This window comes from Moesziomyces antarcticus (genome assembly GCF_000747765.1).
Source record: "Moesziomyces antarcticus DNA, scaffold: scaffold_v10007, strain JCM 10317, whole genome shotgun sequence".
Lineage (NCBI taxonomy): Eukaryota > Fungi > Basidiomycota > Ustilaginomycetes > Ustilaginales > Ustilaginaceae > Moesziomyces > Moesziomyces antarcticus.
In genome coordinates, this window is record NW_014639003.1 from 90,487 (window position 1) to 107,875 (window position 17,389).

Consider the following 17,389-nt stretch of genomic DNA (forward strand, 5'->3'; position numbering starts at 1 on the left):
ATGGCCGCACGCAAAAAGTAAGTCGTGCTCCTACCGAATCTTTCGATCGCTTGAACTCGTACTCACTCACGACTCGCATTCGTATGACAGGAGGCAGGTCGATGCCGAGTCTGCACCAGTGACCGTGGCAGAGGGCATGCATACCCATGGTGTAAGTATCGCCTGCAGCAACGGTACCAGCCTCATTCCGTTCGACCACTAAACTTGTCGCTCCTGTCACACGGACCGCTCCACGATCCTTTCTTAAAAGGTGCTCAACCAACATCCGAACTCATTCCGGTCCCAAGGCTCGAGCGATGGCAGTGGCGCTTCCAAGCCGGAAGTGCCCTCGGGCCCCGCTTTCCGCATAGGCTTTGCCGAGGATCCCAACTCACGATTCCGAAGGGCGATGGAAGATGCACATGCCTTTGTCTATGACTTTGGCGATGTTCCGGGCCAAGGCTTCTTTGGTATATTCGATGGACATGCGGGAAAAGATTCGGCAGAATGGTGCGGACGGAACTTTCATCAGGTGAGTCCTTGGATGCGGCACCGATTCGCCCCGACGGCCCAACCGAAAACGCTGCTGACCCTTTTCACGTTTGTCTGCCACAGCAACTTCTGGCAAACATCAGCAGCAGCCCGGAAAAGCCCGTGCCTGATCTGCTCAATTCCACATTCCATTCGGTCGACAAGGAGCTCGCGAACCTTGCTGCGCAAACGGGCACCTCGAGCGGCTGCACTGCTGCCGTGGCGTTTTTGCGAGTCGAAGACGACGCCGGCTCAAAAGGTGACCAGGCATCTTCAGAAGACACGGCTCCCGCTGCCGAAGGTACGACCGAGCGAGCCCAGTCCGGCACTGGTCTGTGGGGCAAGATCTCGAAGCGCTTCGAATCCAGTGATCACGCCGACAAGGCCCAGCCGAGCCAAGCAGCCAGGAGGGTGCTGTACACTGCCAATGTCGGTGACACTCGGGCCGTGCTCTGGTAAGTGCAAAAACATCGTTCACTCGCTGTACACGCTCACGTTGCTGACACTCCTTTGACGTTCCACAGTCGGAATGGCCAGGCCGTTCGTCTCACGTACGACCACAAGGGCTCGGACGCTCAAGAGGCGAAGCGCATCACGGACGCCGGAGGCTTCGTGATGAACAACCGCGTCAACGGAGTGCTTGCCGTCACACGGTCGCTCGGAGACTCCAATATGAAAGAGTTTGTCGTCGGCTCGCCCTACACTACCGAGACCGTGCTCGGTAGCGAAGACAGCTTCCTCATCATTGCATGCGATGGCGTAAGTACCGACCGTTCCCACAAACTGCCAATCGCTCGTTGCTGACATTCCCTCATTCACTAGCTTTGGGACGTGGCAGAGGACCAGGAAGCAGTCGACAGGATCCGCGACATCCAAGATCCACAGCAAGCCGCCGAAAAGCTCGTCCAGCACGCTCTCAGCGAATTCAGCACCGACAACACCTCCATCATGGTCATTCGCTTTGCCCAATGACTGCCGACGACCATCTCTTAAAAAGCGGCTCACATCCCTGGCCTTCATGCAAGACAGGCCATCCTCCGCATCGTCATCCTCGGTTCCTTCGTTCAGAATCACGCGCGTCGCCAGATGCAAATCATGGAATCACAGAAAAATACATTCAGATCAGCTGCTGGCAGAGTCGCCAAGTGAAGTGAGAATACACGAGGCAAGACCGGGACGGAGGGCTATCGAGCCAGCAGGCCTGCTGAGGGGGTTCGGGGATGGACTTGACACGAGGACGACGAGGCGACAGGGGAAGCAAGTCCGCAGGCCTGGCGAACGGGGGATTTACAAAGGACACGGAATGGACGAGACGAGCGAGTGGTATAGGAGGCAAAAGACGTCCGACCTGGGCAGGTGTAGGGCCTCCTTGGATCGAGCCTGAGAGGTCACCAGCACACGTGGAGTAGCTTGCCGGCGCATGCAGAGAGGCGTTCAAGGGGCGGGCGCTTACGACTCGAGGCCGTTGCTGCTCTCGTACTCACGGCGGAGTCGCTCGTAGCGTGCCTTGTCGGCCTCGGCGCGATCCAAGTAAGGCTGCTTCTCTGTCTCGCTGAGGCTGCGCCACTTGGCGGCGGCGAGCACGCTCTGCTTGGTCGTCTCCTGCTCGCCTTCAAAGACCGCCTGCGTCATGTTGGGATCGGCACGGATGGCGCGGAGGAAGAGGAAGTAGGCGGACAGGGGCTTCTTGGGAGCATTAGGGTCCTTGAGGTTGCCTTTCCTCGACTTGCCGGCCTTGCGCTGGGCGGATCGGTAGAGGTTCTCCTGGCGAATGTCCTCGGGCGTCAGCTTGGCCTTCCAGTCGGCCATCTCCTGCTCCCACTGCTCCTTGGCCTCGAGGCTGCGGCGGTGGAACTCTTGCTTCTTGGACTCGGGAAGCGCGGCGTATCGCTGACCTGCATCTTTGGCGACGTGCGCGACGTTGAGGCGTTCGTCGGGACTTTGAGCCTTGATCTTCTGGAGCTCCTCGGTGAAGAAGATCTGCCAAGCCGACGGCGCCTGCTTGGGCGGCTTTAGGCGCGACTTGAGCGCCGACGGTTTCGGCGGGTCCTCCTTCTTCTGCTTCTTGGCGGGCTTGGTGTCGGCGGCGGCTTCGGGCTGCGCATAGGGATGGGCCTTGGACTTGGCCTTGGGAGCGTCGGCACTCGCGCCCTTCTTGGAGGCCTTGCCCTTGGGCTCGGGGGCTGCCTTGGCAGGGGGCGCGGCGGCGGCAGCACTCTTCTTGTCAGCCTTGGGGGCCTTGGGGGCCTTGGGAGCCTTTGCACCCTTGGCGGCCTTGGCGGAGCCCTTGGCAGCAGCGGAGCCGGCCGCGTTGGGGGCAGGAGCCGAGGCGGCGTTGGACGCCGCAGGGGGTGCACCTGCCTGGCTGGGGGAGATGCTCTGGAGGTTCTGGGGCTGGAAGTACTGGTGGTAGTGCGACTGCTGACCAAAGCCGTGGTTGAAGTCGTTGCCCGAAGAGCCGCCGCCGGGCGCACCCATCATGGGGTTGGAGCCGGCGCCGCCGACCATGCCACCCATGCCTCCGTGAGCAGCCTGGCCGGGCACATGCGAGTAGTGCTGCTGGGGCGACGAGTGGTGGACGCCGTATCCGTACATCGACATGGGACCGGCGTTCTGGCCGCCGGAGATGTGGGCATGGGAAGGGTTGGGCGAGTGCTGGGGATACGAGAGCTGGGAAGGCATGGCGTGACCTTGGCCGCCAAAGTGGGAGCCGTAGGCGTGGTGGCCCATGTTTCCGTGGCCGCCGTTGCTTTGGCCGGCGCCGAGGGGAGGAAGCTGCATGCCTCCGTAGTGAGACGGGGCGTTACCGTTGTCCATACCGAGGTTTCGTGAGTGCTAGTAAGGAGGTCGTCGAAGGGAGCGAGACAAAGTCAGCCAGTGTTTTTGCAGGGATGCAACGAGTGGGAGCTCTGACGCGCGGGCAACGTACCATAGCTGCTGGGTTGAAGTACTGGCTACCTTGAGCGTCGTCGGAGCCTGCGTGAGGGTGATGGTGATGATTGTGGTGAGTGTCAGAAGATTGCATCCTTCGCGCCTGAGCTTGTGCAGCCGCTTCTTGCGGCGAGACGAGGTGCTGCGAGGCCATGGAAGGGTCGGCTCGTCAGGACGATGGACTCGTCGCGTGGCGTCTCGCGGACCACTTCAAGTCGCAACTGCAGATCGCGACGCGGAAGCGCGACGGACGCCGACGACGACGCGGTGACGGGACGCGCAGGGGCAGTAGCAAAAGGTGTCAGGGACGCCGATGTTCGAGCGAGGCGCGCCGTCACCACGCCCGAACGCGCGCGGAGGGATACTTACGCGCGTCTGGAGTGAACTCGAACGACGACAGCACGAGCGAAGGAACGAATCAGGTGGCGACGGTGAGGCCTGCCAGTGAGTCGAAGAGGGGTGGAGACAGCGAGGTGGTGACGGGTCAATGACTGCGTCGACCGAGGCAAAGATGAAGGCGGGGAAGGGGTCGGTGGTGAGAGACCCGGAAGTAGAGGCAAAGGTGGAGGAGGAATGGATGGATGCGACGCGCGATGAAGTGGGGGCGTGCCTATCAGGCGCGTGCGGCGACGCGGATGGATGGATGGAGCGAGCGAGTGAGCGACGCACTGGCCGACGCGTCGCATCAGCGCAGCCTGGCCGCCCGTGGAAAAAAAACAACGCGCCGGGTTGGCTTGGAAAGGCCGGATCAAAATCGTGCGCCCCGGCCAGCGCGATCGGCACATGCGGAGTGTGTTAGACCGCAGCGTACCCGATCGACGCCACTCGCGTTGGCGACTGAGCCGCGATCGAGGGGCACACGCGCGCGCGACTGAGCCGTCGAGCGGGGCAGCCATCCATCCATCCATCCGGCCGGTGGCGTCGAGACGAATGGTTGCTGTTGCGCCTCCCGTCGAAGCTACGGCGAACAAAGCGCGACGGGACGAAGAGCTTGTGCATTCGACGTGCAGCTCTGTACCACCACGTGTGTGTGCGTGTCGGAGGTAGGCGGCGGGCAGGCGGGCGAGGGCGCGACGAATGACACGAGAGCGTATCGCCTGAGTTGGATGTGCACGCCGACGATAGAGGACGGACAGGCTGTCACGAGCTCGTGTCGACGCACAATCGCAGCCGAACTCGAAGATGCGACATGGCGCAGGAACAGCCGCCCGGTGTGTGGCAGCTGCCAAGGATGGTGAGGAGCAGCGCACGACAGGACGAGCGGCCGACGACGGAAACAAGAGGCAGGCAGGCAGGATGGCAGCTGGGCCTCGCTCACAGAGGCTCGAACGGCAACGGATACGCAAAGCAACTGACGCAGTGGCAACCGCAAGCACGGCAGCAGCAGCAGGAGCAGCAGCAGAAGCAGCAGCAGCAGGGGACGGGGGCCATACGGGAGGGAGAGCACAAGGGGGACAAGGCGAGTCGACTTACCTTCGCAGAAGAGTTGCGGATGAAGTGCTCGGTGGGTCGCGGATGCTGCTGCGTGTGACTGTAAAGGGGGAAAATGGGGGAGGAGCAAGGCGAAAAGATGTGATGTAGTACTGAGGCAGAGTGCGAGCGGCGCCAAAGTGGTGCTTTGTCCAGCGGCGAGGAGCGCGGCGAGGGCCAAAGTGCGAGGCAAGGGCAATCAAGCAGAGAGGGAGCGTTTGAAAACTTGCAAAATGAAGTTTCGAAAAAGGTGGCCTGGCCGGCAGCCACCAGGCGGGTTCGTGCAGCAGGCAGCGATGGTGACCTGAGACGCGGCCCACCTAGGAGGGAGGGAGGGAGGGAGGGAGGGAGAGGGCAGGGGCAGATGGCAGGCGCACACAGTCGGAGCAATACAGAGGCAGGAGATGCCGCGAGGAGCCGGTGGGCGGCGGCTGGACGGTGTCGAGGAGGGCAAACGGACGGCGACGAGGGCGGCTCTACCCGAGCCAGACGCAGCCAATGGCGGAGGCAAGCCAGAAGGCAACTGGGATGGTTGCGTTGGCGGTGGAGGGTGGCGCAGGTGGGCAGAGGAGATCGATTGATGCACGCCAGCGCGAGCGAGGGCACAGGACAGCAGTGGCAGAGACAGAGGCAACGTACCTTTTTGTTGATAACCAACAGGGGCGCAGAGTGCAGAGGAGCGGTGGTGGTGGGAGCGAAGGGGGGTGTAGCGGCTCGGGACGCTTGGAATTGGGCGCACCACCTCGGCGAGATGAGGTGCCCACCCAATCGAGGTGCAGTGCAGCGTTTGTACTCAACCCAGCCCAGCCCAGCCCAGCCCAGCACTGCACTGCAAGCCGCACGGGTCATCCGGGAGGGCAAGCCTCTCGACGGCGGGCGAGAAGCCGAGACGCAACAATGAGGGTGAGCGCGTGCACCCGACGAACGCAGCCGAGAGCCAGCTGAGCGCAAGCTGAGCCTGGATGCATGGTTTGAGCAGCCAAGGTTCGACCAGGCGAGAGGCTCGTTTGCTCACGCGGGCACATCGGCCCAACCTGCACGAGCTCGAAAGTGCGAAACGCTAAAAAAGTCGGCGAAACCTTGCGGCTGTCCAGCACGGACCCACCGACCCGCAAGAACGTGACTTCAAGGCTCATTTCAAATCCAATTCAGTCGAGGCTTCGAATCGGGTTCGGCCGCCTCTGAGGCTTCAAGATCGCTGGTGTTTCGGTGTGGATCCTTGCGCAGTATTCTGTATCACCGATTGGGAGTGCCGATCAACTATATGCTCGCCGATTGCCAGCCGATGATGAACCAGCGATAGGTTCGAGCCAGTCCACCTTCTGGCTGGCTCTGTTGGACCGGGCCGGCTGCACGGACGACCGAGTTCCAGGCGCCAAAGTTCTCGTAGCCCTGGTAGTCGCTCTGGGCCTGGATGGCGAGACGCAGACCGCGGTCGCCTGGACGGTCCGCTGCAAAGGCCTCATACACTGCCTGCATCTCGGCCTGGTGCGTGGGGCGCAGCGGCACCATGATGTGGAGCAATGGCTGAACGCCGCTCGAGGGGTCGGCAGGCTTCAGAAGCGACTCGGCCACCGAGCGGATCCACAGAGGATGGACGGGATCGTAGATGCAGTCTGCTGCGACGATCAAGTCAAAGCTACGCTGACAGGTGCCAATGTCAAGGTCTCGCGCCCAGTCGGATTGCGCGGAAGCGACTAGATGGCTCGGCACGGTCTGCGATGTCAACAGTTGATACGCCGAGCTAGCTTGGCCACTGCGAGCTTGGTGCACGCTCTGCCAGTCCAGACAGCGGGCTGTAACATCAACCCGGGCTTGCGATGCTTGAGCGACGCTCTCTGGCCAGCGGTTGAGCTGGATATTGTGCGCCAGGTTCTCGAGCACGGTAGGATGGTGATCTGTGCACACCACGCGAGTGCCTGCATCGCGACGGTGTTGCCGCGACCATCGCGCAAGTGAGAGTCCGACCAGACCGGTGCCTGCCCCGAGCTCGAGAACGTCGAGGTCGCGCTGAGGATCTGCGTCGATGGGGAGAAGGAGCTGCGAAAGGATGGGGGCAGCCCCCCACGTATGTGTGCCTAGCGAGTCGTGTACAAGTGCACCGTCTCGGAGCTTGACGGTGAGCTCGCCATCAGAGAGTTGAAAGATGTGGTCCTGAATCGAAGCACCCGCAGCCATCTTGCCCGCTGCTAGGGCAAGCAGCTCGGCACATTGTTGTGAGAGAAGTTCGCACCTGTCCTGCATTTCTTGCGAATCGGCGCTGGTCATAGCAAACTCGGAGACGAGTCGGGTGAGCCAGCGGGTGATGTAACGCTGTTCGAATGCATCCGTCTCTTGCGGTGGATCCTCGACGGAAGACTGCAAGTCATCGTGAGCTTGCGTGTCGTTGTGCGTAGGTTGTGGGGGAGCGTGAAGAATCTGGCCACCGCTGGCGCCGAGCACGGTGGCGAGACTGTCGAGATTGGCGGTCACATCGTCTAGGCATTCGGGCGAGGCCAAGTCGAGCGCCTTCAGTTGGCGCAGGTCGCGACTTGGCAGGAAGTCGGTGGATACGGACATGCCGCGCTTGGTTGCGAGCGGTGTGGAAGGCAGAGTTGGCCATCTCGGACAGCAGGACGATGGCTTCTCAGGGTCCAGCCCAAAACCTTCCTCACACAACTTTCTTCCAGGGATCACCATCGGGGCGACTCAACGGTTGAAAGATCGGCGATGACATCTCGACGGGTTGACATCGATCTACAGCTGGCTGCACCCTGAACTCGCTCGCGCAATGTTTTGCCGGCCAATCCCAGAATTGGCTGGAGAAATGAGCTTCGGAGGCGGTGTGCCGGAAGCGGGACATTTTGGACAATTTCGCCAAAAGGCTGGAATTCCGCACCAAGCGAGGCGGACCATGATGTCAGTGCTCTGGCATCTGTGCAGTGACGATCCTTGCGATGGAGCGAGCGAGCGAGCATGTGCTCGCAATCCCGCCCGCCGCGCGTTGCCGAGATTTCGTAGGCAGCCCTTTTCGATGGAAGAGCGCATCCGTTTGTGTTTGTCACTTGGGTCCGTTTGGCCAAAGCAGAGGGGCGGCTGCGATGCAGTGCAATGCGATGCAAGGCGATGCCGCGCAGACAGCCCCCCGCCCACTCGTCCCACACATTCGACGAGCCACGGCATGCCAGGTTCCTGGCACGCAACTTGCTCGCTCGCTCCCTCGCCCGCCCGCCCGCCATCGTGAGCTGCACCCAAAGAAACGGGCGTTGGCTGATGCTCCAGTCGCCATGCCATGCCACGCCATGCTAGTGTGGGCTGCGCTTGGCACCTGTGTGTCAGTTTGCCCCCCCTGCCGATGAGCGCTTGCACCTGCACCCTTGGCACACCTTGGCCTCCCGTGTGTCCGTGGACACCTGAAATGTCCTTGTCGATCCCGTCGTTCCGATTCCGTCTATTCGCACTCCCCCATCCCAGGCTGAGCCCATCCAGTTACCCTTGCGAGAAGCACTTCCGAGCGTCTTGGCTTCGATCGGCGCGAAGAACGTTACGGCGCTGCTTTGAGCTCCCACCTTCTGCCTCACCACTCCCCCTTTCGCCGCCTCGTAAGCTTATCGGTCAACTCTGGCAGACGGACGCCGTAGCCGGTTGTTTCTTACCGCCGCCCTTTGCAACTCCGACGGTCCGTTCAGGTCCTCCGATCAGCTCGGTACCATCTTGCCCTCGAGCCTCCACCATCCTTTTCTTCTCGTTGCTTAACCCTTCAGCGCCTCTATCTGCACTACCTTTCTCGCATTCGCATCCAGACGCTCTTCGCATCCCAAGTCGTGGCCTCTCTGCAAGCTTTCTAGATCCCCGAAACATCCAAACGCGCACGGCGACCCCTTGACACACGCCTAGCTCCGACGGCGGCCATCAGCACTCGCCTAGCCACCTCTCGCCTCCAAGTCATCGACATCGTCAGCATCATCCGATTCAGCATGGCAGCTTCCATCTGCAACCAGCTCTCGCTTTGATAATTTGGAGCTTCAACTCGGGTCTACACTATTGCGCTCGCTACCATGTCGCAGCCCAATACGGCTGCCATTGCGGTGGGCGCCATCTTTGGCGGTATCGCGCTCATCATTGTGTCGTACAAGGTCTACTGCAAGTTGTGGCACTGCATGCATCGGGCCGAGCAGCTTCCACCCATCAGCCAGCCACCCACGGCGTACCGCGGCGGCGTGGTCGTCGCTACGCTGCCCACCATCGCTGCACCATCGTATCGGCGCGATGGATCGAGTGATCACCTTGCCTCGTCGATATCCACATCGCCGCAGGATGGATTTGTTTCGACTTCGACCAGCGAGATGCCGTCTCCCTCGATCCGACCGTTGGACTCGGTTGTGCTCTCCACACCGGGCGGCTACGAACCGCAATTTGGCGGTACATCGGTGATGTCAAGTTCGTCGTCTACAATGACTTTGAAGCGCTCGTATCTGCGATCACCTTCTTCGCACTCGTTTGCGTCGTCGCGGAGAGAATCGTACCTGCCGCATTCGCCACGCAACCGCGACTCGATCCAGATTGTCCCACCGCAACCACTCGGCGGTATGGCTGAACCGAGGGGGTTGGCAAGGGATAGATCGGTGGACGAGTTTACGAGCGGATTGATCTGGACCGAGACGGGGGATCGACGAGCGGCACGCGCGAATCAGAGGCAACAGTACCTCAGGTCGGGTCCTACGCGGCAGAGCGAGACACCCAGCGCTGTGGGATCGTCTCAAAGCAGTAGTGGCTCGGCCGTGATGGAGGCAGAGGAGCTCGGAGCTCCGGAAATGCAGTCGGTTGGTGCTGGGAGTCTGGCACGGCCTGCGCATTTGGTTTCGACGGCAGCGATTGATCCGCACCTGCTCAGGGCAGAGGACAGCCCGCTAGAACGACTGCAGAGCAACGCGGGCCAGGCAAGACCGTTGCCCACTCGGTCGTCGTCACAGAGCAACAGCAATCGGTCCGACTCGAACGCTTCGCCCATCTTAAGCCCTTTTGGTCAAGACAGCCCCGGCGAGTCGCAGCCAGCGACGGAGCAGGCGCACAGCAGCTCAGCCGACCAAGCGGACGAGCCAAAGTAGCATTTTTCTTCTGTGTTTAATCTCGCAATTGTTCTTATTTCAGACCAAAGGTTTGTGGATGCGGATTGAGGCTGGGCTGACAGCGGCGATGAATGGCGTGCAGTGTCATGCGCCGCCATCTCTGGTTTTAGATGAAGGCCAAAGGTGACTGGTGCGCCCGTGCTGGGGTATGGGTTTTTTTGCGAAAAGAAAAAAAAAAAAAGGAAAGCGACCCCAGGCGGGCTCGAACCGCCGACCTCAGCATTAACAGTGCTACGCTCTAACCAACTGAGCTATGGAGCCTTGCATATCGCGCTAAGAAAATATATGCAATATTAACGCTCAAATGACTTGGCACGAGGCCGGGAATTCATGCTCACCCGTTCAGCGTGGCTCTGATCTCGGAGCAAGGGACAAGACTTGGGTTGAGGCAGGCGAGACACGCAGAGTGATGTTTGAGGATCGACTCTATTTCAAAGCCAGTGTGCAGTTCACGAAAGGAGGGGCGAAAAGAGACACAAAAGTATGTACGAGCAAGCAAGGTGGGGGGTTGGGATGGATCAGGCGGCGGGAGCCGAGCCGTTTTGTGCGGCAGGAGCAGCGGCAGGCGCAGCAGGCGCAGCGTTGGCATCGGCGGCAGGAGCGGCAGCCGAGGCGGTGCGTTCGTGGTGCTCCCTCTTTTGCTTCTCCTCCTCGCGCACCTTTTCGATGATCTGACGGCCCTCTTCGGTGTTCCAGGGACCGGCGTCGGAGAGGGAGCATCCACCCGGGCAGTTGCACTTCCCGCCGAGCGCCTCGGGGAGGTTTTCGGCGGGGATCTGCTGGAGGAGTTCGTCCTGGTACTTGTGACCGAGGATCTTGATTTTTTCGACGGTGACGGGGTCGAGCCAGCCCTTGATGACGGACCATACGGTGGTGAAGATGTAAGGAGCGTTGATGATGTAGAACTTGCCCATGGTCTCTGGGTAGTAGTGCTGGCCGATGTTGGAGGCCTGCTGTACGTAGGTGGATACCTTCCAGAAGGCGGAGATGCCGACGTTCTTGAGGTCCATGATGGTGCACGAGGTTTCGACGAGCTCGCCGCGATGGGCGGAGCAGACGGGGAGACGCTCGCGCTGGAACTTTTCGTACTCGACGACGAGTTTCTGGATCTGGCGTTCTGGGGTGGTGACCTGGTAGAGCGCCTTGAGGTCGAGTTTGCCGAGCTGCTCGATGTAGATGGGGCGACCGTCGTTGTCGGTCTTGTGGTAGTATTGCGGGTAGTACTGGTCTACCTGCGCCTTTTCGGGATACTCAAAGTTGTGGTAGAGCTGCTCCACGTTGAATTCGGATCTCCACTTTTCGGCCTCGGTGAACATGGCCTCGGTGGCGGCTTGGTCCCACTTGCGTGCGCGGAGGAATCGGCAGAGGCAGGCATCGTCGTGACGCTCCGGGTTGAAGAGGCCCTTGTGCTGGATGGTTGTGCGGAAGGTGTCGAGCGCCTCTTGTTGGGAAGCGTCGAGGTTGCCGGGGCGTCCTGATTTCGCTGCGTCGGTCATGGCTGGCTTTGGTTTGGATTGCTTCTTGGATCCCTTGGAGGTGGTGGAGGAGGAGTCCTTGTCGTGCTTGCGAAACATGCGTGTGTGTGGGTGGAGCGTGTAGACGGGTGAGAAAGATGTGTATGCTGTGGTGGTGTGATGGGCGTGGGTGAGGCGGGTGCGGCTGTTTTAAGGCCAGAAGGGGGGGGGGGGGGGGGGGGGGGGGGTCCGAGCGTCGACTGGGCGGATGATGGACGAGATGAGGTGGGCAAGTGAATGAGAGAGAGAGAGTGTGTGTTGGTGGTGGGCGCCGGCTGCTGGTGCTGAGTGGAAGATGGGTGCGCGATTGATGCGCCGGGACCTCCGCCGCGTCTTGGCTGGGAGAGAGTGTCGTATTTCGCAAGCCACCGCCCACTCTCTGCCTCTCTCAGACACACACACACACACGTCAGGGGTCTGACGTCGGCCCCAACCCACCACGGCACAAAGGGGGAAATTCCAACAAAATGTCCAACAACACCGAATTTCACACGATGTGAGATCCCCAACATCTTGACAAAATCTCCCGATTTTTCGCCGCACGTGACTCGCTTCGGAGCTGGAAGAAGCTGCCGTCGGCTACTGCGACTGTCCGACGAGCCGTTGTGCCTTTCCACCATCACCATCCCGCAATCATGAACATCAGGGAAGCGACGGTAAGCAGACACAGCAACGAGTCACCAGTTCACTGCTCAGATAAATCTGACCTCGATGCTCTACCACTTCGCAGATCGACGACCTGCTGGGCATGCAGAACTGCAACCTGCACAACCTGCCCGAAAACTACACGCTCCGATACTACCTCTACCATGCGCTCACATGGCCCCAGCTCTCGTACGTCGCCGAAGACGAGAAGCACAGGGTCGTCGGATACATCCTCGGCAAGATGGAGGAGGAGCCCGCCGACGGCATCCCGCACGGTCACGTCACCAGCATCAGCGTCCTCCGCTCCTACCGCCGTCTCGGCCTCGCAAACAAGCTCATGAAGCAGAGTCGTGAGTTGTGCCCCACCATCATCCCAAATTCGCATCACACCCGTCTAACCACTCTCCCTCGAATGCCACCACAGAGGAGGCCATGCGCGACGTCTTTGGCGCCAAGTTTGTCTCGCTCCATGTGCGACAGACCAACCGCGCCGCAATCGGCCTTTACCGCGATACGCTGGGCTTCGAGGTGCACGGCGTCGAAAAGGGCTACTACGCCGACGGAGAAGATGCGCTCCACATGCGTCTCAACTTTTGAGTCTCACGTCTTCGCAACCTTGTATTTGTACTCTTGTCTGCAACTCGTCACACCATCACAGCCTTCCTCGAGTGGAGGAGCGCCAAAGTAGTGTCACTTTTTCGCCGCCCTTTGTGCTGAGAATTCCGAGGCGTGGATTTTTTGGTGTGAAATGCAGGGCAGCGCTTTTGGACGCACGGACACCCTTCTCCTCTCTCTCTCTCGCGGACCCCCGCTGCTGGCCTTCCTGCTCACCACCACCACCACCATCCCATTCGCAGCGCGGTTGGACACACAAATGCTCTCCACTCGCCAGCACGCACGTCTGTCGTAGCGCATCGACGCACCGAGCGGCACCAACCCTCAAAATGCTATCCACGCATCCTACGCCCCGCGCCGCCTGAACAACCATGCATCCTCACAATTCGCCCTCCGCACAGCCTGGTCAATCGGCTCCTTCGCCCATGACCGACCCACAGTCTCGGTCAGACGACCAACTCGTCTCTCCGCTGCTCCCGCCCCAACCGCTATCAGCCTCCAGCCACGAGCTCCCCCCTCGATACGACTCGCATCAGTTCCCACCAACTCCGCCCGCAATAGCCACACATCACGCCTCCCACGATTACTTCCAGCTCAATCCTCACAGCCCTGCAAATCCTGGCCTGTCGACCGATCCTGCCGTTGCAAATGTACCTTCACCACCGCGAGCTTTCGGCTCCCGCTTTCCTCGATGGGGCACCTGGCTCGAAAAGCGTGCGCTCGAACGTCACTACGCCGACGTCGATCAGCAACTCTCTGCGCACAATCATCCAGAAAGAATCAGCGACGAGCTCCCAAACCGCAGGAAAAAGAGCTGGGGCGCTTGGGTCGACGGGCCCGACGCTATCAACGATGAAGCCTCTTCGCACAGCACAACCCAACCTCAGGCCTCAGGCCATGCCACGCACGCTCCTCCTCTCCATCTCCACCACTTTGGCTCCCGCTTCATCCCGCACCTGCCAGCCAAACCGCTGTGCTCCATCCTCGTCAGCTTGCCATCCCCGAGCCACTCTTCACCCCGCCAAGTGCTTCTCCTCGGCACCCACCTCGGCCTTTTTGCCGTCGAGTTTTACCCATCCCAATCCCTTCCTTCGCAAACAGCCAACGACGCCATCCGCTGCACTCACATCTGGTCCGGCTTGGCCGTCTACCAGATGTGTCTCTTGGCCTCCGACGATCGCGGCGCCACCACACGAAACGCCAATCCGCGCCCGAGCGCCCCGCCTTCAGGCGTCCTGCTCGCACTCACCTGTCCATCCTCGGCCAAGGATGGATTCCTCTCCTCGTCTCTGATGCAACTCAGCGCACATGCTGGCTCCGTTCTCGAAAGCGTCGCCGCTGCCGGTGTCACCGCATCCACCTCGTCCAGCTCCACTCACTCCGCACACGCCTTGCCCGTCGGTGACGAGAGCATCGCCGCCGCCAACTTCGGTCCAGCCACCGGCGGAGGTTCGGGCCGCGCCGTGCCCCCGGCAGGCACAGGGCTTGTCCGCATGTGGCACCTCCAGGCCATCAGGCAGCTTCTCATCTACGCGCTCGACACTCCCCACGCCAACACTCCCATCCACCTCGACACGCCAGCCGAATCACTACCCCTCAAACGAGACGGCCTCGGCACCATTCTCAAAAAGACTTTCTCCAGGCAAAAGGTGCGCAACACCGCCAAATCCAGCCAACACAGTCGCGCTGGCTCCAGTGCATCGTTTGGAGATACCATCGATCCAATGCCTCTGCCAAATGCCCACGCTGATTCTGCACGTGAGAGGATGTCGGGCTCCTCCTCGACAAGGTCGTCGCTCGACGCGCACCAGCAGCAAGCCTCCTACACTGACCGCCAGGCAAGCGCTGGTCCCACTCGGCATGGTCGCCCACCCCTATCTCCCGCCGAAAGCCGCCAGGCAGACGCAGCACACGCAGCTGCTCTCTCCTTGGCCATGGGCTCAGTGCCCATCCAGCAACCCTCGCACGCCGCCTCGGTCTCACCCAGCTCCAATGCTTCCAGCTCCAGCTTTGCAGACACCGCTTCCTCCATCGGCCGACAGGCTGGCCACAAAGCCAAAGAACGCGACACAGGCTCGCAGGGAGCTCTCTTCTTCTCCGTCCACGAAGCAACCGCCGACACCAAAGGAGCCGGCACATGGTACTTGGCCATCACCTACGCCAGGAGCGTCCTGGTGTACGAAGCTCCACTGCCCACCACTGGCACTTCAAGGGCATGGTCGTTTGTCAAGGAACTCTATGCACCTTTCCCAATCAAAGCGGTGGCATTCGCACCCGCCGCGGTCTCCGACGATCCGCTCAATCCCACATCACCAGCTGCTCTTCTGCCAGGCAAAGGCCCAACCAAACTCAGGGTTGCATCTCCTCACGGGCCTCTGCTCACGTCCAAGAAAGGGCCGCAGCGAGAATTGAGCTACTCTGCCGGCGCTGCGCCGGGGATTCATGGCGTGGGGCCGGCAAGAGTACCAAGAGGTAGCGCAGCGCCCGCTTCCTGGCGCAAGGCCGATCTGTGCTTGCTGCTCAGTTTTGGCCGCCGAGCTGCTCTGATTCGGCTGCGAGATTCAGAGGTGCGCGACTTTGACCTCACGCCTCTCGCGCAGCTCACAGCGGCAGCCGATGGCTCTGACGGGCTACCACCACCGCAGCTGTCACTGCAGGCTCAAAGGCCCGAGACGCAAGTCAATGCTGATGGCGCGAGACTGCTCCACGTTCCGAGTGAAGGCTCCACGCGCGCAGACGCTCAAGCTCTCAGCACCATCGGCCACACCCGCCAGGGATCGGTGGAGCAGAGGATCCGCGAAGCGATCCTGGACAAGCGTTCGAACAAGCATCACTGGATCGGATTCTCCACCATCGAGGCGCGAATCCTCGTTCGAGTTCAACGGGAGGCCAACATCGAGGATCCCGCGTCTGCAGGCCCTTACCGCCAAGAGTCGGCATCAAGGCTGTCCCCCACGGGCATTTCACTCAGGAAGCCCACTTCGAGCACCTCGAGCTTGGGCCATGCTGACGTGAACAAGGCGCTTCCGCTCGCGCCTGTGAACCAGAACGCTTCATTCGAAAAACGCCTTTCGCGTATCCACCTCTCTGACCAGAACGCGCAGTACCACGATGCGATCCAGACGGCCGACAGCAGCGGCAGTGGCTCCGACTCGTCCGATGATGACTATCCGCACCCAATCGGCAAAAAGTACCAACTAACCGATCCTGGACCTATGCAGCGCCGAGACCGGCGTGCGCAGCAGACGAAGCGCTCGCAGTCGTGTCCGGATGCCGAACTAGTGTCTGCCAAAATGGCGATCGCGTCCAAGGCCAACTTTACTCACGTGTTGGCGCTGCCGCTTGTGGCGGCCGAATCGAGTGTGCCGCTGGCGGTGATGCAGTGGTCCAACACGCCCAATGCGGTGTCGGGCTGGGCGCGCGTGCTGGGCGTCGAGCGCGCCAGCTCGACGGGGGCGATGCCGCTGAACCACCTCAAGCCCGCGGGCTTGCAATCGAGCTTCTCCGAGCGTCCAAGCGGCTCGCAGGGCGGGAGACGCGACGAGCAGCTTGTATTGCACGTGGGTGTTACGTGTGTAGCATTCCTTGCGAGCCGGATCGAATCGCGCAAGGTATCATTCAAGCTTCCCGTTTCTGTAGGATTTCGTTTGTCGGCGCAGACCGAACTGGAGCTGGTGCCCGTATCGGACCTTGCATACTCTCGAGTGCACGTCGAGACCGAAAGCGGCCACTCGAGCGTCTCTTCGGAGGCGGGCAGCTATCCTGGGGCAGGGACGTCGGTTCGCGCGGATAGCCTGGGTCAAGAGCTGGAGTATCTGTGCGGGCCGTTGCTCACGCTGCCTCCTGCCGATCTGGACGCGCGCAGCTGTGGAGCACACGAAGTCGCGCCCGCTGCCCCACATGCGCTTGTGCCGGACGGAACCGGCGATGCTACTGTCGTCGCGTTCGACTGGCGAGGCGCTGACGACTTTCGCATCTTCACCCTCGGCATCGCTGGTTAGTGTACTCTACTGCACGCCAAAATAGGTGGGCGCTTTTACGTTCGTCAATGCCTAGTGCGCGGTGTGCGATCGCAAGGAGATTCTTTCATACGAGATGTCGAAGGGCCTGTGACTCTGTCCAGCGCGGTGCTCCATGTAAATTTACGCCCGCATCTGGCGTTGGAGCCACTTGGCCGACGCCACACTGCGCTGGAAGGTGTGCCCACGTCTCCGTCATCTCCTCATTTGGCTTCGCTCTCACTCGCACAGTCGCCGAACGCTAGCGTCGCATCTCATTCGCAATTCGATCGCATACAAGCGCGTGCCGCCTTTTGCCGTGTACCAGCATCCTGCCCGTTGCAAACGCCATGAGAGTGCCGTTGAGATTCCATGCTGCCGATTGGATGGCAATGCTTTCCGGATAAGCACATCGCTTGGCATTGCGGCATCACTGCGGACAGAGATGCTCACCAGGCCAATAGCAACTGCTCGATCGCTGAGTCGACACATTGACTCCACGAAGTGCCGTATGCCCATTTGAGGCGAATGTGAACGCCGTGGCGGCGGGCCGCGTGTCGACGCTGCACCAAGCAGTGCCGATAGAGACGCCCACACG

General features: G+C 61.0%; 6 protein-coding genes and 1 non-coding gene across 7 annotated transcripts; 4 read left to right on the top strand and 3 right to left on the bottom strand.

Annotated features, from left to right (window-relative positions):
* On the top strand, positions 1 to 1,482 carry PAN0_007c3116 (protein serine/threonine phosphatase 2C; the record flags this gene model as incomplete). The annotated part of the gene is made up of 6 exons (XM_014801201.1): positions 1 to 17; positions 91 to 151; positions 251 to 511; positions 595 to 965; positions 1,035 to 1,269; positions 1,333 to 1,482. 6 exons carry the CDS (start codon positions 1 to 3, stop codon positions 1,480 to 1,482), a joined length of 1,095 nt encoding a protein of 364 aa, XP_014656687.1.
* Positions 1,483 to 1,959: 477 nt separating this feature from the next.
* On the bottom strand, positions 1,960 to 7,470 carry PAN0_007d3117 (uncharacterized protein; the record flags this gene model as incomplete). Its single annotated transcript, XM_014801202.1, has 10 exons — positions 1,960 to 3,345; positions 3,440 to 3,583; positions 3,811 to 4,051; positions 4,111 to 4,136; positions 4,253 to 4,399; positions 4,915 to 4,972; positions 5,232 to 5,434; positions 5,551 to 5,740; positions 5,829 to 5,869; positions 6,253 to 7,470. The coding sequence occupies 10 exons, from the start codon at positions 7,468 to 7,470 to the stop codon at positions 1,960 to 1,962; spliced, it is 3,654 nt and encodes a 1,217-aa protein (XP_014656688.1).
* Positions 7,471 to 8,948: 1,478 nt separating this feature from the next.
* Positions 8,949 to 9,998, top strand: PAN0_007c3118 (uncharacterized protein; the record flags this gene model as incomplete). Its single annotated transcript, XM_014801203.1, has 1 exon — positions 8,949 to 9,998. One exon carries the CDS (start codon positions 8,949 to 8,951, stop codon positions 9,996 to 9,998), a length of 1,050 nt encoding a protein of 349 aa, XP_014656689.1.
* A 208-nt stretch (positions 9,999 to 10,206) lies between these two features.
* On the bottom strand, positions 10,207 to 10,280 carry PAN0_t007d0001. Its single transcript has one exon. It is a non-coding gene; the product is annotated as a tRNA-Asn (tRNA).
* Positions 10,281 to 10,537: 257 nt separating this feature from the next.
* On the bottom strand, positions 10,538 to 11,593 carry PAN0_007d3119 (sec14 cytosolic factor; the record flags this gene model as incomplete). Its single annotated transcript, XM_014801204.1, has 1 exon — positions 10,538 to 11,593. The coding sequence occupies one exon, from the start codon at positions 11,591 to 11,593 to the stop codon at positions 10,538 to 10,540; it is 1,056 nt and encodes a 351-aa protein (XP_014656690.1).
* A 575-nt stretch (positions 11,594 to 12,168) lies between these two features.
* Positions 12,169 to 12,775, top strand: PAN0_007c3120 (ard1 family protein; the record flags this gene model as incomplete). The annotated part of the gene is made up of 3 exons (XM_014801205.1): positions 12,169 to 12,189; positions 12,264 to 12,528; positions 12,603 to 12,775. The coding sequence occupies 3 exons, from the start codon at positions 12,169 to 12,171 to the stop codon at positions 12,773 to 12,775; spliced, it is 459 nt and encodes a 152-aa protein (XP_014656691.1).
* A 389-nt stretch (positions 12,776 to 13,164) lies between these two features.
* Positions 13,165 to 16,794, top strand: PAN0_007c3121 (uncharacterized protein; the record flags this gene model as incomplete). The annotated part of the gene is made up of 1 exon (XM_014801206.1): positions 13,165 to 16,794. The coding sequence occupies one exon, from the start codon at positions 13,165 to 13,167 to the stop codon at positions 16,792 to 16,794; it is 3,630 nt and encodes a 1,209-aa protein (XP_014656692.1).
* Between the last annotated feature and the right edge of the window lie 595 nt (positions 16,795 to 17,389).